General features: G+C 32.7%; 1 protein-coding gene and 2 long non-coding RNA genes across 4 annotated transcripts in view; 2 read left to right on the top strand and 1 right to left on the bottom strand.

The window, feature by feature from the left end:
• Positions 1-2,319: 2,319 nt before the first annotated feature.
• mhc1uba (major histocompatibility complex class I UBA) overlaps positions 2,320-25,311 on the bottom strand; it is a 28,251-nt gene continuing 5,259 nt past the window's right edge. Inside the window, 6 exon segments of the mRNA NM_131471.1 lie at positions 2,320-3,093; positions 3,469-3,519; positions 3,754-3,777; positions 3,903-4,001; positions 4,223-4,516; positions 5,827-6,102. Of these exon segments, the coding sequence (NP_571546.1) occupies positions 3,482-3,519; positions 3,754-3,777; positions 3,903-4,001; positions 4,223-4,516; positions 5,827-6,102 (731 nt within the window). The 3' untranslated portion in view covers positions 2,320-3,093; positions 3,469-3,481.
• LOC137488466 (uncharacterized) lies at positions 13,256-15,923 on the top strand. Of its 2 annotated transcripts, XR_011007503.2 has the most exons (6): positions 13,256-13,300; positions 13,862-13,934; positions 14,890-15,023; positions 15,148-15,305; positions 15,421-15,516; positions 15,688-15,923. It is a non-coding gene; the product is annotated as an uncharacterized lncRNA (long non-coding RNA). The 2 variants fall into 2 exon arrangements; XR_011007505.2 differs by lacking the exon at positions 13,862-13,934.
• Positions 19,911-21,915, top strand: LOC137488467 (uncharacterized). Its single transcript, XR_011007506.2, has 4 exons — positions 19,911-19,955; positions 21,422-21,479; positions 21,569-21,662; positions 21,786-21,915. It is a non-coding gene; the product is annotated as an uncharacterized lncRNA (long non-coding RNA).

Raw genomic sequence — 25,311 nt, 5'->3', positions numbered from 1 at the left:
TTAATTTCCTGGATGATGTCTTAAGATGTTGCTTCAGTATTTCTACATAATGTTCTTTCTTCATGATGCCATCTGTGTTGTGAAGTGGACCAGTCCCTCCTGCAGCAAAACCGCCCCACAACATGCTGCTGCCGCCCCCATACTTCACAGTTGGGATGGTGTTCCTAGGCTTGTCATTATGGCCAAACAGTTCAATCTTAGTTCCATCAGACCACAGGACATGTCTCCAAAAATTAATATTGTAATTTAGCAAATTGTAATCTGGCTTTTTTTTTTTGTTGATTCTGGCTTGTTGATTTTACCATGTTGTCACAAAAGGAAGCAGTGTGTTTGAGGTTTTCTTTAAATACTGTTCTACAGTTGTGCCTCCAATTAACTCAAATGTTGTCAATTAGCCAATAAAGCCGGTTAGTTTAGCAGTCTTCTTTTGTGGAGAGCTCTTTTCATCTTGCTGTAAAAATAACTTTAGATAACTTTATAAATATTATTCATTCTTTCAATCATCCATTCATTTTCCTTCGGCTTAGACCCTTATTTATCAGGGGTTGCCACAGCAGAATAAACTGTCAACTATTCTGGCATGTATTTTATGCAGCAGATACCCTTCCAGCCGCAACAGTACTGGGAAGCATCTATATGCTCTTGCACTACACACACACTCATACATTACGGCCAATTTAGCTAATCCAATTACCCTATAGCGCATGTCTTTGGGATTGTGGGGGAAACCGGAGCACCCGGAGGAAACCCACGGCAATATGGGGAGAACATGCAAACTCCACAAAGGAATGCCAGTTCTAACCACTGAGCCACCCACCATAAATATTAATAACTTCTAAATATTTTTAGCAGTGAATTGCCAAAGAATTGCCATTTGTTTTAGTGCTTGGCAAAATTTATAAAGGCCGACATGGTTGCTCAGTGGTTAGCACTGTCACCTCACATCAAGGTCACTGGTTTGAGAACCAGTTGGGTCAGTTGGCGTTTCTGTGTGGAGTTTGTATGTTTTTTCTGTGTTGGCGTGGGTTTCTTCTGGATGCTCTGCTTTCCCCCACAGTCCAAAGACATGCACTATAGGTGAATTGAATAAACAAAATTTTCCGTGATGTATAAGAGTATGTGTGACTGAATGTGTATGGATGTTTCCCAGTACTGGGTCTCAGCTGGAAGGGCATGCGCTGTTAAACATACGCTGGAAAAGTTGGCGGTTCATTCTGCTGTGGCGACCCCTGATGAATAAAGAGACTAAGCAGAAAGAAAATTAATGAATGAAAATTTATATAAACCCGTGCCACGTATTTTTTACATTTTGTCTTGAAAATCTATTTGTTATGAAGTATATTTTTTAATATAAATGACAAAAATTATAAGTTATAATGCTACATTTAATGCATGAAAACATCAGTTCCTTATGTATTATTCAATATACTTGACTCACTAAACACACTGTATATTCTGTCCTCTTTTCCTAACCCATAAAATCTCTCAGAAAACCTTCTGTGTTTTTACATTTTCAGAACACTGTTATATGGATGACTACTAATAAGCAATTTTCTTAACGGAAACCAAAGAACCATGTCCCCAAAATTTTGGCCCCTCAAAAATGACTGGTATTATTATATTTTGGACACATTTGGTCCCTACAACATCATGAATACCAGAAACACACACACACATACATTTGTGAGGACTTGCCATGTTCTAGTCTAACAAATTTTTCTACTCTCTAATTTTAAGTCTGCTCCTAATATGTAACCCCTGGAGAAGACCTTCTACATTTTTTACATTTTCATAAACAAATCAACAATTTTGTGTTTTATAAAATAATATTTTTTCTTATTTTTGTATTTTGTTCACTTTATTAGTAAACTCAATAACTATCTTTAACAGGGGACCAAATGTTATTAGTATATTTCAATTAATCATGACATGAAGAATGACAAAGTTTTTTAAAGCACTTATGTTATATATATATATATATATATATATATATATATATATATATATATATATATATATATATATATATATTAAATTTCATATTTTATCATACAACATAACTAAAAATAACTCTTTCTTCCTGGTGATAAATGTCAGCACATCCCTCCATTTCACTGCTGATCTATAAAGCAATGGTGAATAAAGTAATTTAGATTCAGATATAATATTTTTTACATAACTTTGTGAAAGAGTCGTAATGTCAAACATCATAGTTCTGTATTTCTAGAATATTCTCCATTTGGAGCAGAAATTAATTTAAAATTTATTGTAAAATCTGAATTTTTTTTGTTAGAAGAGTGAAAGACATTCACAACATGCTCTTTTGTGAGGTTTATTTATTTTAAAAGAATCAAAAGCACATGACAAGTTAACCCTTATAAACAAATATTTATGTAAGCCTGACTTAATTTAAACGTAGATACCTCAAACCACAAGAAACAATTCTATTTTGTGTTATACTGTTCACACATTTAAGTTTAGTTCAATATTTACAATTGTTTAAAAATAATCTATTATTATGCAGTACAGCATTTCACCTCAAAACATTTGAAACAAAAATGAAGGAAACAAACAGCAAGAAGAATAAACCTATTAACCTCTACAAGAAATAAAAAAGCAAATACATCATGTCATCTGATGTAACTGATGGAAAAGGTCTACTAAATGTGATCAATATATCATTTTAAAATTATTTAAATGTTGAAGCAGGTAAGCACAATACAGCATTTTCAATTACATGTAAGCAGCTTTTCCCCCTTTTACCCCAAGAAAATCTCTTTAAAACACATGAAAAAGGTTTTTACAAATCATCCAAATCAATAATTTGCAATCTTGCATTCTTCATAGTCTCAAAATAAAAATATATATCTGTAATTTTGGTTTGGTAATCATTGCCATGTTTCTCAAAACTAAAGATGAACAGAAAGTGTGAAGAAAATTAACTTTTTAGAAAGTGAATCCCAAAAGATTAATCCGTGATAAATTTGTCTACATGTTCTACATGTTTATGCAGCTTCCAATGCAAGATGGACAGCAGGAGAAGGATGGATGTCACTTTTTTTCTTCAGCTTCATCTCTTGCATTCATCTGGTCCTAAAAAGCCAGAACAAAAAAAATGTATTGTACATAACTGATAATTACACTCATGAGTAAAAATTTGTTAAGTCTGTACTGTGTAACGGTGAAAAAAATTAGAAGGTAAGTATCCTTAAACAGTCAGTTTAAAAAATACTTTGGACTAAACATAAAACAAGCTAAAAACAAGAGAACAAAAGCAAAGCACCTATGACATCTCAAGGGTAACAAACAACTGCTGACAACAAGAGTAAAGAAAGAGAGTATAAATACATAAGCAACAATTAGCTAAACAGTTTGACAAGGGGGTGGAAACATCCAACAATCAAGGAAAACACAAAACTAAATAGAAATAGATACACAGACAGGGTGTAGACGTAACATTAATATTACCACACTTATATCTTTATGTACGAGATGAGTTGTCTGATCCCCCATCAGATGCTGAAACAGAAAATTAGCATTACAACAACAGCACAGACTTCTCTGAGAACTGTTTAAATTAACACAGATGACTACTTATGCAGAATTATTAGTATTAGTTTTAGCTTCCTAAAGAGACATATTATAGGACAAATAATCGGTTTCAAGCTAATAGATTTTTTTAAAACACTACTTTATGAAAGTTGCAAAATATATTTTAGCAGACACTATCATACAGATTTGTGAGGAACTTACTGTTTTGGGGAACAGGCTTAAATCCTGAAAATCAATGAGAGAGATGAACATTTAGTTTGGTGATTTCACTCAGTGCAGCACACAAATATGACAAAAATGCAATCCAGTCAGTAATGTGATGATGGTAAAATCTAAAAATAATGTCTCACCTTTGTGTCTTCGATAGACCACAAACCCAGCAACAGCAATGGCTACCAGCAGAACAGCTGCGACTACAATGCCAATTATGATGCCAAGGGGGGCAGTAGCTGAATCAAAAGAAAACAGCAGATTATTAAAGAGCTTGATATAATGCAAAACTAGAATTGGGAGCTAATGGCAAAAATGTAATCTGTGATCATGATGTGATCAGTATACTCTAAAGTTTTCTGACATCATCTAATATCTAATACAAGCCTGAACAAAAAAAATATTTTCATTAGTGTTTGTAATTTTTTGTTGTTAAATTTGTCTAGACAGTCACACTTACGATTGTTAGTTCTGATTTCGTCTTCAGTGAGAATACTGTTGATAGTTTTGCTCTGATGCTCCACCACACAGCTGAACTTGTCCTTCTTCCACTCTTCAGGTTTAACATTCAGAGTGCTCGTTCTCTGGTAGGTTCCGTCCTCATTTGGGATAAGTTCACCAAGCTCCACATCCTCATCATGATCTTGTCCGTTTCTCTGCCAGGAGATCTTTAAACCACTGGGGTAAAAGCCTGTAACATGACACACGACTGGAGAAGAAGAAGATTTCTGCAGCAGAGACACCTGAGGAGAGACTGAGAGAGAGAGACAGGCTGATACAGACAGAACTGGCAACCCAGAGAGAGCCGCATCTGCCCACGCTGTGCCCAAGCAGAGGTGAAGATGGAGGAACACTTCCTCACCTGCTGCACATTATATCAGCACATGAGAGAAACAATCTACCCCAAACTACAGAGCATTTACCCACAATTCACTGAGTTAGACAATAAAACACAGCTTCAGTATTTACTAGGAGAAAAAACAGACTCTGTCCTTCTAGCGGCCAAATACATTAATGCCTGTCACAAAAAGAGAAAGCAGACCAATAAAAACATCAGTGATGTGCTTGCAAACACACACAAACACACACACACCTAGATAATTCTAATTAAATAATTGTAAATATACAGATTATTATTGTTTTTATTACTGTCATCCTAAAATGTTGATTGTTAAATGTACAGTTTATTCTGATCTATTATTACCTTTATTGTTATAAATAAATAATATGATATGAATGATATAATATATTGAATTATAATATGATATATTGAATAATGATATATTATTTATATTTTTTATTTAATTATTACATGTAGATATCTTTTTTATATTTTTACAACTACTACTACTACTGTTTACTGTGTTTTTATTGTATATGTATGTTCTTTTATTTTTATGTAAACTTTATAACTGCTTTGCCAATACATTTGTAAAATTTTTCATGCCAATAAAGCAAATATTAAAGAGAGATGACTAAGGTAATGAACTGAGACAGGCAAAATTAGAGCCTTCAAACTCAAATTAAATAATTGCTAAATATTTCTTCTGACTATCTATTGTAGTTTCAAGTACAGTACACATCAGTAGACTTATCACACAATCAAAAACATGTAATTATGAATCTTATCCCTTGATTTCATGTTTCATATACAGTACAGTCTCTTTCTTTTAGACTATTCTAATATAGTGATAGGAAGATCATTCAATTTGCTAATCTGCTGTGTTATTGTGTGGTAATATATACTGCAGAGGAATTTTCACTTTAGTTCTAACTAGTAGCTGTTTTTTTGATGTAGACTTAGATCAGATGATGTACTGTATAGAAAATAGCATGAACAGAAATAAGTTGTTTTATAACATATAAAAATTTTTTTTGGGTAAAAGACTACATAGTGTTTTCATATTAATATCATTAACAAGAAAATTAATACTGCAGGAAGAAATTAAAGATGCATATTTTCAAAACCTTAAAGAAACTTTTTAGTTTCCAGCTTAAAAGGTAGATAATGTTATGATGAGTGCTTACTATCTAGTGGTCAATAAAAGCGAATAATATTCATACCTTTTCTCTCCAAAGTGTCCTTCCCATAGCCCACATACTTCTGCACCCACTCAATGCATTCATTCTCCAGATATCCTTTCCAGTAATTTGCCTCTGCTCCAGTGGAATCCCATTTAACCTTGGTAGTCATAGCTTGAGAATTAGCAGCAGTCCAGGTGAGCGTTTTTTTATCCAAACTGATGAAGTCCTCTCCATCATAGCCAATCTGCCAATGTACTTGTTTGTTGCCATCATCATCCATCTCACAGCCGTACATGAACTGGAAGGTGTGAACACCTGAGCAAAGACAAACAACAAGACATAATATACCACACTCTCGATTTCAAATTTCTTTTAATATAAATTCTTACTGTATTATATTTTCAAAAATAAATATTGATATCCAAAATTATTGATCCTAAATCATGTTTCTTTGTTCAGGTGTTTGAGTCTCATCTAAATTAAAAATTTCTTAAATCTAAATTTTCTTTCTTACTTAAATTTCACATTTAACAGACAGTGTGTGCTGTTCTCGGTGTTTGACTTGCTTTATGTTGTTATGTATGCGTTTCTTTGGATAAATGTGTCTGCTAAATAAATAAATGTAAATCTTGTGTCCTTGTAGTATTAAAATAACATATAAACATCATTAAAGTTCAAAAGTTCTATTTCTGTAATAAATCAATATTTTGACGATCATTTTCAGTGATTCAGTGATTTCTTTTTTTTAAAATCAATATATGTTTCATCTTTGATGATAATAAAGAAACTCAATGTCATCTAACAGGATGCCCCGTAACATGTTTTTAGCTCATCTGAATCTCTGTTTCAAACAAAAAATGATTTTCAGCAGAAAAAGCTCTGAATGCTTTCTGCTATTGAGTTCAGTTTGTTGTGTTTTGATGAAACAGAAACTGTGCTGAACTTTAAGTCAAATAAATGATTTTCAGCTCAGCTATGAGTTTATGAGAAGAATTTATTATGAAATTACTCAAAAACACAAAAAAACAGGATTTCTTCTGCGACGTCTTTGATGGATGAACTGAACAGTAACACATGCAAACAAACACGGTCGGGCTTAATAAAATATCTCGACTCATAACAGCATTCTGTAAGTGTGCAAGTGTGAAAGTCGCTGTTTTTTCCAGAGTGCTGAAATGCGGCCATATATGCCGTCACATGCCTGAACGCTCCACCCAATAGTCATCATCTCATTCAAATTACCAATTAACACCAGGCAAGCATCTGGCAATCATGTTTAACTGATTTAAATATGCAAATGAAACGACTCTGATTAGCCAGTTGGATAAAACTGTAACAGAAGAAAAGATCCTGTATTATAGTTTCATAAATGTGCTTCAAAACTGCTGTAAAATTAGTTTATAAAGAATAATTTGAGTAAAACTAAGGAGATGAATATAATGAATAATGAATTAAACTAAACTTTTTTGAAGGCTTTGAAGCACTTGATGGACATCAAACAAGAGGATGCTGGAAGATTTTAGTATATCATTGATAATAAATTGAAAAAACTGCTTTAAATGTAAAACATATATTTAATAAAAAGCAAAGTCAAGATTATTTCATATTAAGAAGTTTCAACACTTTCTTGTAAGTCTGTATTTTAGAGATGCTTTAATTCTTTTGCTGTCTTTTGAGTTTGGTTAAGTGAGATGTGCGTTTTAACATTAAATATTATTATTATTATTATTATTATTAGTGTATTATTATTATTATTGACTATACCCAGGTATTAATGAAAAAATTCTCTCTCTCTCGCACTCTCTCTTTCTATCTTGTCTCACCTATTGGTAATTAAAAGAGCTGGGCCATGTAGCAGAAGAGAACAAAGAGAGACCGTGCCAAACACTAGTTGGTTAAGGCAGCTCTCACTTGGTTCTCCTGCCCCAGACTAGCTTTTGTGCTAAATAATATTATGAAACTTGTTGTAATGTAAAAAATCTTATTGTTAGAGAACAATACAGTGAAAATTTTACTTTAAATTCCCTTTGTTATTTCTACTTTATATTTTTGGTTTTGTTTTTAACTTTTTGAAGCAGTACGGAGATGGATGCCACTTTTTGTTTGATACATTTATTTTTCTCCTGTTTCTGATAGAGAGGAAGCAAGGTAAGATTCATTTTTATTTTTATTTTATTTATTTTGAGAGTTTAGAAAGTTGCTTCCTCAATCAGTTAGATCTTTTGTTTGTTGTTTTGGCATTATCCCCTCCTGAGTATTTCTGAAAACTACCATTACCATTGGTCATTTAATATTTGTTCACACATGTGATTTGTGTGATGTTGAATGTGTTTGTTTTGCTGCTTGTGTTTTTATATGTATTGTGAGGATGTTGAGCATAATTAATTCAGTGGTGAAAGTAAAGACAGATTGACATTATTTGTGGATAATAGAGTCAGAGTCTGTATAGTCTGTGCTGATAGTCTATTGGTCAGTGCAGAGATTATTGAGCCAATGAGATTCAAGCGTCCCAAGTTCGAGTCCCGGTGAAGCAGTCATTTCTGTTCCCTTCTGGTATTCCAGTTCCCCCTCAACGAAGCGTGTCTGCTAGACACAACCCCAACACAACTGGGAGTACTGAAGGCGAAAATGGACAATAATTTCATGTCTTGCAATGCCAAAGTAGTGTAATACAATTAATCTAACACTCCTATTAAGTATTTTCTGTGGTTCTTGTTTGTATTCTTAGCTTTTTCTAATCTCTGAGTTTATACACCCTAGTTTAATATTGCGCTTAGGTCTACAGTTATGTGAGTCCTTTTCATTTTCAAGTTCGGAAAAATATGAATAAACAATTGTGGAACTTCCAGGAGACTTTAGATGTCTAAATATCACGTTTAACAACTATAGTGAGACACGATCCAGAGGAATATCTCAGACGAGCTCAGAGCAGCACATGGTAGTGTGTGGCGTTGTGTGTGTGTCGCTGTGTCTGTTTGTGTGTTTGGTCACGTGATGTGGGTTTTCAGCAGATGGAGAGCTGTTCAGAAATGCTAGGTAAAACATAGTGTGGATAATTTTTGTTCTAAAATGCCATTTTAACACTAAGACATATTAGTGTAAACAGGGCCTAAGTGTGTATTTTTCGCGAGTGGGTTTGTGACGGGGTTGGGGCAGAGGATCGGCAATGCCAGCTCAGCATCGTGTTGTCTTTTGGTCATCGGTGATGGACGATGGCATCGTCTATCGGACCAACCCTAGTGTACACAAATGACAAAAGTGTATTCCTATTTCACAAATATGGCGATGGAGACAGGCGAATGGGGAACTTTTTTTATTATTGTTTTCCCACATTAAATATTATAGTAATTTATAGTAATATATATTTTTTAAACCATAAAGTACTGGTAATTTGTGGTAGTTGCAATAAATATAGTAATACAAACAAACTAACTAATTGAATAAGTGTTTTAGCTAATTATATTTCTTTACATAATTTGAGTACCAAAACTGCATAGATGTTAAAAAATGATTGTTACGATATAATAATGAAACAATGACTGAAATGGGAACCCTTAAACTGTTCGGAGTCTAATGAATGGCAATCGTAGCATAGATGGTCTCGATCGCCAAATTTGTGGATTTCAGTAGTAGGTGGCGATACCGCTACTAAGGAGTTAGTTGTTAAACAAAAAGAAAAAAACGTTGTTAAACGTATATGGTATGTAAAATAGCCTTTATATACATTTATCATTCAGCCATTGGAAGCACAAATAAAGTCTACATGTGTGTTCAAATAGTAAATTAGCTACAGTTTTATATATATGTTGATATTTGGCTATATTAGCCATATAGCGATCGATGAATGGCTCCTGTACTAGTAGGAGGGGCTTTATTTACCATATAGCGGTTGATGATTTACACGATTTACAGAAAGACATCACAGCTATAACCTTTATAACTTCATAATTTGTACATTTATTTATAAGATATATTTCTGTTTATCTAGAATGTTCTTTTGAATATTTTGCTTTTAAAAATGAATATTTTAGATCCTTAAGCCTCAAATACATTTTATAAATACAGTTTGGTACTAGAAGGTAGAAATGAAATCAAAAATACTTAATTGAGCATCACAATTTGTAAAACTGTAATAAAATCAACATTTTTGGAGATCATATTCAGTGTTTTTATTAGTGTCCAGCACTACAATCAGCAATGTAATTGTAGATGAACCACGAAGAGAATTGAATGAGATTTATCAAATGAGAATTAAACAGAAATCAATTATTATTGAAGATTGTGCCATTAAATAAAACATTTCAGCTTCTGCCATCAAAAAGTTGTTTAAGGAAACCTGGAGTCAGGATAAATGTGTGTTTCTCTTCCAACACTGGGGTTTGAGTGTGAGTAAAGGCTGAATTGTGTTGTTTTTAATGTGATTTGTGTGATGTTGAATGTGTTTGTGTTACTGCTTGTGTTTTTATGTGACGTGTGTGAGGATGTTGAGTGTGATTAATTCTGTGCTGAAAATACAGACAGATTGACATTATTTGTGGATAATAAAGAGAGTCAGAGTCTGTACAGTCTGTGCTGATAGTCTATTGGTCAGTGCAGATATTATTAAGCCAACGAGATTCAGGCGTGCCTAGTTCGAGTCCCGGATCGTGGAGTGTTCCTGATCCTGTATATCCTCTCTCTCTCTCTCTCTAATATCACTTCCTGTCTAGCTACTGTCCTGTCAATAAAGGGCAAACAAAATTTAAACAAAAAACAATTCAATATAAAGCAGCTGCATGCAGAATGAGACACAAAACAGCTGGAAAATACCTTTAAGTCTGCATGAACCAGAAGCTGCGAACGTATTCATTTATTTTTTTCATATTATGACACAGTTCATAGAGAAACGAAAAATAAAAGGAGACAACAGTGGGTGTGGCTTGTTTCTTCTACTGAGACCTGATTGGATGTAGTAAAGTAGGCATTTCATTCAGAAGGGAGAGTTATTACATCCTAACACACTCCTTCTCCTCCTTGCCATTTAAGTTTGTTGTCATCATAGCGCCTTTAAAACTGACAGCTGGAGGGGCGTGGTTAAGTATGTTAGCCACGCCCAATACCTCAGACCCACATAATCTGAGAATTGAACTGAAAACAAACAGGAAGTGCATGTTCAGATTTCAATTAAAGATTACAAGGGCAAACTGTAATTTTTGTTCCCAATGACCTGCACAGATGAATCGTTCACAAAACTAACAATGTGAGCTAAAAAAATCAATATGCTTAGCTTTGATTTCATTCGTACATTATCATTAAAGAACAGACTATACAGAACATAAGAGAAGCTGAATACGCGGATGCTTTTCCTGCACGTCTGTGTAAGTCTCCAACAGATTGTTTTATGTATGTATTTATTCATTTTTAGAATTTATCCCATTTTCCTATTTTTTTCCTCAGTCTTTCAAGCAGATCTCAATTTATTTAACTTCTTTTATTTATTCTTTTTGTTCAGTCATTTAACTCAGATGTGTTTTTCTATTTTGTTTTCTCCCATTTTTATGATCACTTCATTTATAAATTCATTCCCATAATAAGTCATGAAGTCTCCAATAAAGCACAGAAGCTTTCATTATAATCACACCCGATACAGACATCTGCTATACGGCAATATATGCAAATGAGACACAATTAAATTTCACATTTATAAATATAAGTCATACACTCAACATATATTTCAAGTTCATGTAAAAATAACGGCCGTTTACATACTTTCTTTTTCAACCATTGGAATTACAAATCCAGGCCATGTGTGTGTGTGTGTGTGTGTTAATATATTAGCTACAGTTTTATAAATATGTTCATAAGTGGCCATATATATATCATATTTCTGTATGGGACTGCACTTCTGCTGATCGTCGTCATATCTTCATCTTCTCATGATGCTCGTAGGGCTTTAATGATTCCTCCGGAGCGCTCGTAGATGTGATGATGTTTGAGCGCTACTTCAGTTCCTGTATTTTTGGGGAACAGACGCTAACATTAAGATCATTTTGAGCATCTACTTTGGCTTATGATGCTTTTGGGAAACGCAGCGCTGAGCGAACGGTGTAATCTGACTCACTGATAAACGACTCTTTTGAATCACTCTGAATCATGAGTTTGACTGAATCACTCGCTGACTGAATCGGTCGGAGCTGTTGTTGGTTTTTTACACTGGATGTCGTGATTTTCATCGTCTCCATTATAACTGATCTAAAAACCGTCCGTTTACATGCTTTCTTTCTAAACTGTTGGAATTACAAATACAGGATGTGTGTGTTTATTGTAATGACCTGGCTCACAGCACTATAGCCAGGTGCATCATGGGAAATGGTTAAGAGTTATTTTATGTGTTATGTTAGTTAAACACATGGGTTGTCTTGTTATAAACGTTATGTGTGTTTATGTTTGAGTTGGCTTCTGTGTTTTAAGCCCAATGTGTCCTTGGTTTAATAAATATTGGCCATCATCATCAATGAGAATGGTGTGTAAAGGAAGCACCCCAGGGGTACGGTCCTGTTAAGGGATGTTCATGTATTGAGCTCAGAATGAAAAAGGCTAACTGACAGAGCTGTTTCCTGCTAGATTGCTGACAACAGAGACGCTCAGAGTCGTGCGGTGTATGGGACATCAGTGTTCTTCTTGCTGACACACTAGAGAATGTAAAGCGCACCATGAATGCTAGTACCCTGCTAACCGTTTTAGATTAATTTAACAGTTTAGCTAGGTTATATCAGCTCCAGTTGCCCACATACAGCAATCATTTCAATATGTTCAAATATATTAGCTACAGTTTTATAAATATGTTCATAAGTGGCCATATATATATCATATTTCTGTATGGGACTGCACTTCTGCTGATCGTCCTCATATCTTCATCTTCTCATGATGCTCGTAGGGCTTTAATGATTCCTCCGGAGCGCTCGTAGATGTGATGATGTTTGAGCGCTACTTCAGTTAGTGTATTTTTGGGGAACAGACGCTAACATTAAGATCATTTTGAGCATCTACTTTGGCTTATGATGCTTTTGGGAAACGCAGTGCTGAGCGATCGATCGGTGTAAACGACTCTTTTGAATCACTCTGAATCAGGGGTTTGACTGAATCACTCGCTGGCTGAATCAGTCAGAGCTGTTGTTGGTTTTTTACGCTGGATGTCGTGATTTTCATCGTCTCCACACTGTAAACCCTAATGCTGTAACTAATTAATTGAATTGAGTACTATTAACTTAAATCATTAAAATTCGTTTATCTTAATTAACCTTGATGAGTATTTAGAACTTTTTCTTATTTTTGAGTTTGAAAAAATGTAATCTTTCAAGTAAGGTGAACAATTCTGCTGGGTTTAATTTATACAAAATGTCTCTTTAAAGTTTCATTAACTCAAAATCTGTCAGCCCAGTGATTTTGCGTCTGACGTCATCCAGGTTCACGTACGTGCTCATGCTTCATTCGTTTTTTTCAAGATGGCGGATCGGCCTCGCTTCACACTACAGTAAGTAAAATATTTACAAATCCAAGAAATATTAAATGTATGTTTTAATTAATATAATCACAGTAACAGTTCAATGTAATGTAGAGTTAATCCGGGTGCGTTTACATGTCGTACATTACAGAAAACATGTTTAGCCTCACTTGTTGCTAACTAACGTTAACATTGCTGTTTAAAAAGTTAGAATCAGTGCAACGTTAGCGTTAGTTGTTACGTGTTAACTCTGAATTTTAACAGAGTGTGATAAAGACAAAAATATTTGAAATCGGCAGATTACATTTTTCAAAAAAATTTAAATCTTGGCGCGAGAATGCCATTTCTCAGCCTGTGCTGAAGTTGTCATGGAGACGTGCGCTCTCACAACCGCATGTCATGGCGCTGCGCTGAACTCCATCCAGTGTGTGAATGTGGTATTATCTTCGCGATCTGTAGGCACTTCGGAAACGAAAGGCGCAAGAAACATAACGTTAATCATAACTCAAATGATCTCCGCCTAAACACTTAACGGTATTTTCTGATGACGCGCAAAAACGTAGTCTCAAAACTTAACTCTGTCACACGCAGCTTGTTGCTTGCTGATCCATGTATGAGGATAGCCTGACGGAGAACATTTAAGCTGCGCTCCTCACCTAAGCAGGTACAGAGCAGAGCTTCAATTTACACTACCACATTGAGGTAAAGTTGGTTTTATATTCATACATTCATTTAGTAACAACTTGTGACTCGCTCCATAAATTGTTTACCATGGTACTTTGTCTATTCGTTCTGAAATCACATGCAAGTATGACATGAAAACAATATTACACTAAATGCACTATTTTTTTTGACTGAACAATGTTGTACTTTGAAAGTCATTGGCTGCTAATATGATTTCACCATTAAGAATATGCAAAAATTACCTTTCTGAAATTATATTATTAAGGAGAAAGTCTGAATGTGTAAATATAAAACTAACTTTACCTCAATCACCAGCACTGATCAACACTTAATATTTCCTCGCGCTTAAGACGACATCTCTGCATATCAATGATTACCTGATTAATGCGATCAGTTAAATGAGTTTAAATGTCATTTAGGTCAAATGTATTTTAAAGGTATGATAAAAGTTTTTTTTTTTAATCTATTTTTTAAAATGTTTACTCTGGAGAGAATATAAACAGCCTAAAAAACAAAGTATGCATATCTATAACACATTAATACAAAATTATGTTATTAAATAAAATAACAACAAAACAAAATATTCAAGACGTGGTAAACAAGACATAGTTTTCTGATGTGCAAATTTTGTAGCTTAAAATATATTTATATCTTAAAAATATAAATATTTTAGTCTATATATTTTTACATCATTAGACAATAAGGTAAGTTTTGTTATTTCTAGCTTTTAAAATCAGGCCTTAAATTTCTTTGTCGTCCTATTCAGTTTTAGAAATTTCAATACTGTTTAAATTAAATCTGTGTTCATCAAATCAAAGCAACTAACATGATAATCAGCTCTATTGCTAACCGTTTTGGAGGTTAACGTTAGATATCATGCAATTGTACTACTTCCACTCTCAGCTAAATGACACTGTGACTTTGTGTACTTACAGAATTGAAGGTCGGGTGTTGCTGACTACAGATAGGAACTACAAGGAAAGTGAAACTTCAGCTAGACCTTGAGTTCAGTTTACAACATGAAGATCCTGCTTTCAACATCTGATCAACACCTGATTTTTTATCTGAGGTAAAAAATAGATAAGTAAATGAAACATAATAATAATATTAATAAATTTTTTTCTAGAATTGTATATTTTGTGGTGTGGGTTTGTTTTATGAAATTCTCTCTTGTTTCTTTTTGCTGTTTGCAGAGTACCAACATGTTACAAATGAGAATTTTCCCCACAAATTCTTTGCACAACTGGACCACCACCTATTTCATTTGATGACAATTTCAAGGCAAACAGCATCCAAAACTGGCAAGACAGCAGATACCCTGGCTAATCTTTTAAAGGCTTATGATGAGCAGGTATGTTTGGGGTCACGTGTTAAAGTATACATTAAAATATAATTTGAATTTTTTTTTTTTTTTTTTTAATTGATTTAAAATCATTTATTCATCATTTATTATACTTGATTTCCAGGAACTGCATGATGTAAGTTCATGACGGACTACTCTTATCAGAGGTCTTTTGGTCTTGCTGCGTGAGCGTGACTTAAGATTCTTTAGGAACACCCTGGTAAGACTTCATTCATTCTTTTCACAATTAGGCATGTTTAATAAAAAGATGAAAGTTTTGAAAACTTTTACTTAACATATTTGTAATCACGGATAGTTGATGAATCATATAATATTGGCTCAGTCATTTTGATACTGTCCTTACATTAATATCCTTGAATTATATTTTTAGATTGATAATCCTGCTGACTGAAGATGCTTTATTGGCCCTGCATTCACTGAGGGTCTCTGTTGTCCTGAAGAATGAATTGGACACCACCCACAGCACACTTCCAGACCTTTCTTGTCTTGTATGGATTAATGTATGTTCTTCACATAATATATAGTAAAGGACTTTGAACTTGTGCAAAAAGTTTTGCTTGGCATGGATGATGGAAAATAAAAAGTCTCGTAGCATGGAAACCTTAAAGAATGAGTTGATTGTTTTTTTTTTTTACTTAATAAAGACTGTCTCTGGGGTAGTAACTTCAAAACATTTATTTACCTTTAATTCGTAAGGGTGCATTTTATTATATATAGGGATAGTTTGTCCAAATGTAAAATTCTGTCATTTACTAACTCTTCACTTGTCCCAAACCTGCTTGAATTTCTTGCTTCTGTTGAACACAAAAGTTAAGTAAAGCTGACAACCTGTAACCACTGACTTTCTAATAGGAAAACAAATACTGTGGAAATCGGTGGTTACAGGTCTCAGCTTTTTTGGTCAAAAATAACCTTTTAAGTGTTCAACAGAAGAAAGAAACTTAAACAGGTTTGGAATAAGTAAATGACAGAATCATAGTTCAACCAAGACTGAATATATATATATATATATATATATATATATATATATATATATATATATATATATATATATATATATATATATATATATATATATGCTCTCCGTCAAACAGAAATTGGGGGAAAAAATAAATGGGGGCGAATAATTCTGACTTCAACGATATATATATATATATATATATATATATATATATATATATATATATATATATATATATACAGTTTCTGTGTAGTTTACACTAAACGAGTCACTTCACAGAATGTGCACTTATTATTTTTTTAACGAATGCCTTATTTTATTTGTGAAACTGACGATGGAGAAGTTAATTTTAAAAAATGCTATCAAAATGTATGAGCTGGTTGATTTAAGTATTTAAAGTTGAAAGAAATTAAAGCAATTAAGTTAATTGGTATTAAAATGTATGAGCTGGGTGACTAAGTATTTAAAGTTTGGAAAAATTAAAACAATTAAGTTAATTGGTATTAAAATGTATGAGCTGGGTGACTTAAGTATTTAAAGTTTGGAAAAATTAAAACAATTAAGTTAATTGGTATTAAAATGTATGAGCTGGGTGACTTAAGTATTTAAAGTTTGGAAAAATTAAAACAATTAAGTTAATTGCAATTAAAACGTATAAGCTGAGTAACTTGGGTATTTTAAGTTAGGTGAAGTGTCTTGCATGAGTACAACAAACTCAAAACTTAATGTTTCTGTTTACTTAAAATAGATAATTACATAACTTAAAAAATTTGACGTAACTGATTACCTCAAATTTTTTGAGTTTTGTCAACTTATTCGGGATTACAGTGCATTATAACTGATCTGTGAACTGTTAGTGTGTCGTGTGTATTTGAGGCTTGTGTGTTTAAATCAGGGATGTGTTTGGCTGGTTTTAAACGACACACATTATGATGATCGTTCTGTTATAATTAGTTGTACTTTGATTCAGATAGAGATGTTGCAGTGCGGTGTGCTTTCATATCAAGCAAAACATGTTTTATAGTGTTGTTGTTTAGTATATAGTCATACAGTAAATATATGCATGCTTTTTATTATAAAATGATCACTTTAAATATTTGTTAAAATATATATGTTTAAAATATAATTACATAAATATACCTGCTACAAAAACACATGTTTTGCAGCTTTTGTTGGATTTATTTTTAAATATACGTTTGAAAAATATGTTTTAGAGGACTTAAAAGTATATAACTATTATTTAAAATAAATGATCATGCAACATTTGAAAGAAAGGATGAGTTTGATCTCTAAAACGTCTAAAGCAGAAAACACACATACCTTTTTTACATTTTAATAATTAGTTCATTTAAATAAATAAAACATATTTACACGTTTTTTAACTATTGGAACTACAAATACGTACATATGTTCAAATATATGAGATATAATTATATATTCACATAAACACGGACATATATGAGCACATATGTAAGATTGTAGCTAATATATATTTGAACTTACATTCATATTCGTAATTTTAATAGTTAAACACATATTTTTGGATGTTTGGACACAGGACATTTTATATTTAAGTGAAATTTTTAAAGATCATATTCAGAGTTTTTATTATTTCTGTAATAAATTAATATTTTTAAAGATTATATTTAGTGTTTTTATTATGTCAGTAAAATTTTATATTTTTAAAGATTATATTCAGTGTTTTTATTATTTCAGTAATAAATTAACATTTTAAGATCATATTCAGAGTTTTTATTATTTCAGTAATAAATTAATATTTTTAAGATCATATTCAGAGTTTTTATTATTTCAGTAATCAATTAATATTTTTAAAGATTATATTTAGTGTTTTTATTATGTCAGTAATAATTTTATATTTTTAAAGATTATATTCAGTGTTTTTATTATTTCAGCAATAAATTAACATTTTAAGATCATATTCAGAGTTTTTATTATTTCAGTAATAAATTAATATTTTTAAAGATTATATTTAGTGTTTTTATTATTTCAGTAATAAATTAATATTTTTAAGATCATATTCAGAGTTTTTATTATTTCAGTAATAAATTAACATTTTTAAAGATTATATTCAGAGTTTTTATTATTTCAGTAATTATTTTACATTTTTAAAGATCATATTCAGAGTATTTATTATTTCAGTAATAAATTTATATTTTTAAAGATCATATTCAGTGTTTTTATTATTTCAGTAATAATTTTATATTTTTAAAGATCATGTTCAGTGTTTTTATTATTTCTGTGTTAAACAGTTTGAAGCTTGTGATATACATCAAATAGAGGATGTTGGAAGATTTCAATATTTTATTGATGATAAATTGGGATTTGCTGCAAATGTAGAATATATTCAATAAAAACCAAAGCAGAGATTATTTCTTATTAGGATGTTTCAAGTCAATGTATTTTAGAGATGATTTATAGGAATTTAGTTAGGAGTTTTGTGTGTTTTAAAAGCAGGAAAACCACAAAGAGAATTAAATGAGATTTAATAGATAATAAATAAACAAAATCAAATCATAATTGAAGATTTGTTCGCATTAGGGCTGCACGATATTGAAAAAAATCTAACATTGCAATATATTTTTATTCTGCGATGTATATTGAGATATGAATACAAGAGGAGTTGAATAACTACTTGGAAATAATCCTAATTTTAGATTGGTTTGGATGATTCTGTAGGGGAGTCTATAACATGTAATAAACAATCTACAAGCATAGATAAATACAATAAACAAAAAGGTACAAATTAAATAAACAGTGTTATACTGTTTTCCTGAGGAGTCGAACTGTATTCAGGTATACAGTAATTGAATAATCAAGTGCAAATTAATACTGCATAGTCTTTATTTTATAAACAATTCAAAAAAATGAACCGTTAATTTGTTACAAAAGGTAACAAGTTACAAACGGTTACATTTCTTTGCTTTTAAAATCCTCACACAGTCACAGGCCTCAAGAAACACTTGCAAAATGATCAGTTATAATCCAGACTCAACATTGCGTATGCTCGCGATGTGACTATTGCAAATGACAACATTGCAATATCTATGCTGAAACGATATATTGTGCAGCCCTAATTCCCGTAAATAAAACATTTTTGTTTCTCACATTTAAAAGACGTTTCAGGAAACCTGGAGTCAGGATAAATGTGTGTTCAATGTGATTTGTGCTGATATGAAAAGCTGGGATTTGAGTAAAGAGTGAATTGTGTTGTTTTTTAATGTGATTTGTGTTATGTTGAATGTGTTTGTGTTCCTGCTTGTGTTTTTATGTGAAGTGTGTGAGGATGTTGAGTGTGATTAGTTCTGTGTTGAGAATAAAGACAGATTGACATTATTTGTGCACTGTAAACCCTAATGCTGTAACTAATTAATTGAATTGAGTTCTATTAACTTAAATCATTAAAATTTGTTTATCTTAATTAACCTTGATGAGTATTTAGAACTTTTTCTTATTTTTGAGTTTGAAAAAATGTAATCTTTCAAGTAAGGTGAACAATTCTGCTGGGTTTAATTTATACAAAATGTCTCTTTAAAGTTTCATTAACTCAAAATCTGTCAGCCCAGTGATTTTGCGTCTGACGTCATCCAGGTTCACGTACGTGCTCATGCTTCATTCGTTTTTTTCAAGATGGCGGATCGGCCTCGCTTCACACTACAGTAAGTAAAATATTTACAAATCCAAGAAATATTAAATGTATGTTTTAATTAATATAATCACAGTAACAGTTCAATGTAATGTAGAGTTAATCAGGGTGCGTTTACATGTCGTACATTACAGAAAACATGTTTAGCCTCACTTGTTGCTAACTAACGTTAACATTACTGTTTAAAAAGTTAGAATCAGTGCAACGTTAGCGTTAGTTGTAATGTGTTAACTCTGAGTTTTAACAGAGTGTGATAAAGACAAAAATATTTGAAATCGGCAGATTACATTTTTCAAAAAAATTTAAATCTTGGCGCGAGTATGCCTTTTCTCAGCCTGTGCTGAAGTTGTCATGGAGACGCGCGCTCTCACAACCGCATGTCATGGCGCTGCGCTGAACTCCATCCAGTATGTGAATGTGGTATTATCTTCGCGATCTGTAGGCACTTCGGAAACGAAAGGCGCAAGAAACGTAACGTTAATCATAACTCAAATGATCTCCGCCTAAACACTAAACTGTATTTTCTGATGACGCGCAAAAACGTAGTCTCAAAACTTAACTCTGTCACACGCAGCTTGTTGCTTGCTGATCCATGTATGAGGACTCGCTCCATAAATTGTTTACCATGGTACTTTGTCTATTCGTTCTGAAATCACATGCAAGTATGACATGAAAACAATATTACACTAAATGCACTAATTTTTTTTGACTGAACAATGTTGTACTTTGAAAGTCATTGGCTGCTAATATGATTTCACCATTAAGAATATGCAAAAATTACCTTTCTGAAATTATATTATTAAGGAGAAAGTCTGAATGTGTAAATATAACACTAACTTTACCTCAATCACCAGCACTGATCAACACTTAATATTTCCTCGCGCTTAAGACGACATCTCTGCATATCAATGATTACCTGATTAATGCGATCAGTTAAATGAGTTTAAATGTCATTTAGGTCAAATATATTTTAAAGGTATGATAAAAGTTTTTTTTTTTTTTTTAATCTATTTTTTAAAATGTTTACTCTGGAGAGAATATAAACAGCCTAAAAAACAAAGTATGCATATCTATAACACATTCATACAAAATTATGTTATTAAATAAAATAATAACAAAACAAAATATTCAAGACTTGGTAAACAACACATAGTTTTCTGATGTGCAAATTTTGTAGCGTAAAATATATTTATATCTTAAAAATATAAATATTTTAGTCTATATATTTTTACATCATTAGACAATAAGGTAAGTTTTGTTATTTCTAGCTTTTAAAATCAGGCCTTAAATTTCTTTGTCGTCCTATTCAGTTTTAGAAATTTCAATACTGTTTAAATTAAATCTGTGTTTATCGAATCAAAGCAACTAACATGATAATCAGCTCTATTGCTAACCGTTTTTGAGGTTAACGTTAGACATCATGCAATTGTACTACTTCCACACTCAGCTAAATGACACTGTGACTTTGTGTACATACAGAATTGAAGGTCAGGTGTTGCTGACTACAGATAGGTTCTTAAATGGAGGCATGTGAAAGGTGGGTAAAATATTTATTTTGTACTACTATGCCTGGCATATCCAGATAAAATAAATATTACAGTGTATTTATCAATGATATTTTTGCAGCAAGGAAAGTGAAACTTCAACTAGACCTTGAGTTTAGTTTACAACATGAAGATCCTGCTTTCAACATCTGATCAACACCTGATTTTCATCTGAGGTAAAAAATAAATAAGTTAATGAAACATAATAATAATATTAATACATTTTTCTAAAAATTTTATATTTTGTGGTGTGGGTTTGTTTTATGAAATTCTCTCTTGTTTCTTTTTGCTGTTTGCAGAGTACCAACATGTTACAAATGAGAATTTTCCCCACAAATTCTTTGCACAACTGGACCACCACCTATTTCATTTGATGACAATTTTAAGGCAAACAGCATCCAAAACTGGCAAGACAGCAGATACCCTGGCTAATCTTTTAAAGGTTTATGATGAGCAGGTATGTTTGGGGTCACGTGTTAAAGTATACATTAAAATATAATTTGAATTTTTTTTTTTTTTTTTTTGGTCAAAAATAACCTTTTAAGTGTTCAACAGAAGAAAGAAACTCAAACAGGTTTGGAATAAGTAAATGACAGAATCATAGTTCAACCAAGACTGAATATATATATATATATATATATATATATATATATATATATATATATATATATATATATATATATATATATAAACTGCTCTCCGTTAAACAGAAATTGGGGGAAAAAATAAAGGGGGGCGAATGATTCTGACTTCAACGATATGTACAGTTTCTGTGTAGTTTACACTAAACGAGTCACTTCACAGAATGTGCACTTATTATTTTTTTAACGAATGCCTTAAGACTAAGTTTTACACTTATTAATGTATTATTAAATTTTATCAAACTTATAGTTGTTTTTTCTTGAGGCTCTTATGTCTGATATCATATTTACATTGTGGGTAATTTTTATTATTTCAGAATAGTGTTCATTTTCAATCTCTTTATGTCTAATAGTTTTTATCATTTTAAGACATTTGTAATTGCATAGGAGACAAATTTGTAAGTACTGTTGGACATTTTTTCTTTAAAAATAAATGTCTAAAATGGTATTTTCTGTGTGTTTCAAATTACAGATTTATTTTCACAGATTTATGGGGTTTAAAGATTAAAATAATGGCTAATTTTATTTGTGAAACTGACGATGGAGAAGTTAATTTTAAAAAATGCTATCAAAATGTATGAGCTGGGTGACTAAGTATGTAAAGGTGAGATAAATAATTAAAAATAAGTTAATTGCTATTAAAATGTATGAGCTGGGTGATTTAAGTATTTAAAGTTGAAAGAAATTAAAGCAATTAAGTTAATTGGTATTAGGCTTGGGCGGTATTACGGTATTATGGTATACCGCGGGATCTAAAAATAGCAACGGTGTCAGTTTCAATACCGTTATACCATCATAAAATATGAAATATCCTTTATTTAATGCCTACAAAAACCTATGTGTGGTTGTCATCACGGGACAGTGTGGAGGAGAGAGAGAAAGAAGGGGGAGAGGGAGGGAGAGAAGGGGGAGAGGGAGGGGGAGAGGAGACGTGACTAGTCGCGCTTCAAAGTGTCCTGCAGTTTGGCAGTTTCGACTGAACAGAAGGGAGACGTGGTTAATATGAACGAGAGGCCTGCATTAGAGCTAAAGATCTTTGCCCGAACCCGGCGAGACCCGAAAAAATCCAAATCCCTGCATTAAAATCCATCCCTGCAAAGGTAAAACAAATGATGACGTAGTAGTAAAAAAAGAGAATTTTGACGGCGGTCAAGTCAGTCACTAGCTCATAAGGAACGGTTATTCCAGCCGCAGGTATGTCGCGGTCGCTCATACACTGCGTATTACGGTAGAGCCCTAAACCGCAAGCTGACAGGTAAAAAGTAGAGGCCATTCGCTAAAGTGAAACTGTTGTCATGGAAAATTAAATGCATGTTCCTGACTGGTAGAAGATGAACAAAAAATCAGCCGGATCAGAACTCTGCATCTCGGCCTGTAGCAGTAGCAGTGAAACGGTGTTCAGCTGCTGGACCCCGTGAGCGCAAAACTGCGCTAAAGCCAGTGGATTTAATAATGTTCCTCCACAAACACACGTAGCCTAATCTTGGTGAGTAAAGGGTTTTTCAATTATAAATAAATATTAATGAAACCATATAATCATAATGTAGACAGAGTATACAGACTAATGGTGGCATTATTCTTTTATTATTCAGCTTCACCGCCGCCTTAATGCCAGATTGTGAAGAGAAGTGGAGAAACACATCTTGCAGAGCCTTTATCTTAATTTCGTTATCGCCAAAATACCCGTCATCATTTAGAGTTTATTTTAATTTGATTTGTTAAGCAAGATTACTTTTCATTGGTGTGTAGGCTAATTTAAAGGCTAAGTGCATGTAACTAGACCTATAGAGTGCTGCGATGTTACGATGTTACAGCTGTAGGACTTATTTTATTTCTTTGTTTCAACTTTCAAGTGGCCTATAGTCTACGCTTGTTACGAATAAATGATGTTAAAACATATAAATGACTCATTCTTGAAAAAAATGCATTAGAGCTGTGTGCATGAGCACATTTTAATGTAGGCTGTGAACGGGTTTGGGCAGTATAAAGCTGTCAATCAAACTGTACCTGTCGGACTCGGGACCTATCGGGTATAATTTTTATTGCCCGATTACTGCTCTGCATTCCCGCTGCAGTACCGCGGGAGCCGGCCAGATTTCTTACGGTGTGGGAGTAAATTTCTGAATAAATCGCGGGAGAGGTGTGTGTGTGTGTGTGTGTGTGTATGTGTATGTGTAAAAGGGAGAGAGAGAGAGAGGTGCTGTGCGTCGCTTTGCGCTCTCTCTCTCTCTCTCTCTCTCTGACCGCGAGCCTAAGGTCGCATAGAATGTATTCAGTTTCTGAATGGTTTAGGCTTAAGCCAACAGTTTGGTGACGCTGTCTGAGCCTTACGTCATAATTTTTTTTTTATTACGCCGGTAATACCGGATACCGGGGTAAAATATGGAGGCGGTTTGACGGTATCAAAATTTGGATACCGCCCAAGCCTAATTGGTATTAAAATGTATGAGCTGGGTGACTAAGTATTTAAAGTTTGGAAAAATTAAAACAATTAAGTTAACTGCAATTAAAACGTATAAGCTGAGTAACTTGGGTATTTTAAGTTAGGTGAAGTGTCTTGCATGAGTACAACAAACTCAAAACTTAATGTTTCTGTTTACTTAAAATAGATAATTACATAACTTAAAAAATTTGACGTAACTGATTACCTCAAATTTTTAGAGTTTTGTCAACTTATTCGGGATTACAGTGTGGATAATGAAGAGAGTCAGAGTCTGTACAGTCTGTGCTGATAGTCTATTGGTCAGTGCAGATATTATTAAGCCAATGAGATTCAGGAGTCCCGAGTTCGAGTCCCAGTTTGTGCAGTTTTCCTCATAGATATATACACTAAAGGCATAACGTTCATAGGTCAAATATATTTTTTTTATGAATTTATGTTACAAAATTATGTTATCAACAAGTAACCTTATTGATCTTATTACAGTCATTTACTGCTTTAGCATAAGGTAAAGTGGCATCAACTTGCAGTAAATACTAAGCTTAAATCTGCATGAAGCGGAAACTGCGACTGTTTTTATTTATTCGTATTGTGATGCAGCTCCTAGAGAAACTAAATATTAAATGAGAAAACAGTGGGCGTGGCTTGTTGTTTCTACTGCGAGCTGATTGGATGTAGTAAAGCAGACATTTCATTACAAAAGACTGAGAAAAGGGTTTGGGTGGAGTTATTACAACCTAACAG

The sequence above is a fragment of the Danio rerio genome, chromosome 19 (assembly GCF_049306965.1).
Source record: "Danio rerio strain Tuebingen ecotype United States chromosome 19, GRCz12tu, whole genome shotgun sequence".
NCBI classification, from domain to species: domain Eukaryota; kingdom Metazoa; phylum Chordata; class Actinopteri; order Cypriniformes; family Danionidae; genus Danio; species Danio rerio.
Note: the sequence above shows the minus strand (reverse complement) of the source record. Positions and strands in the feature narration are given on the sequence as shown.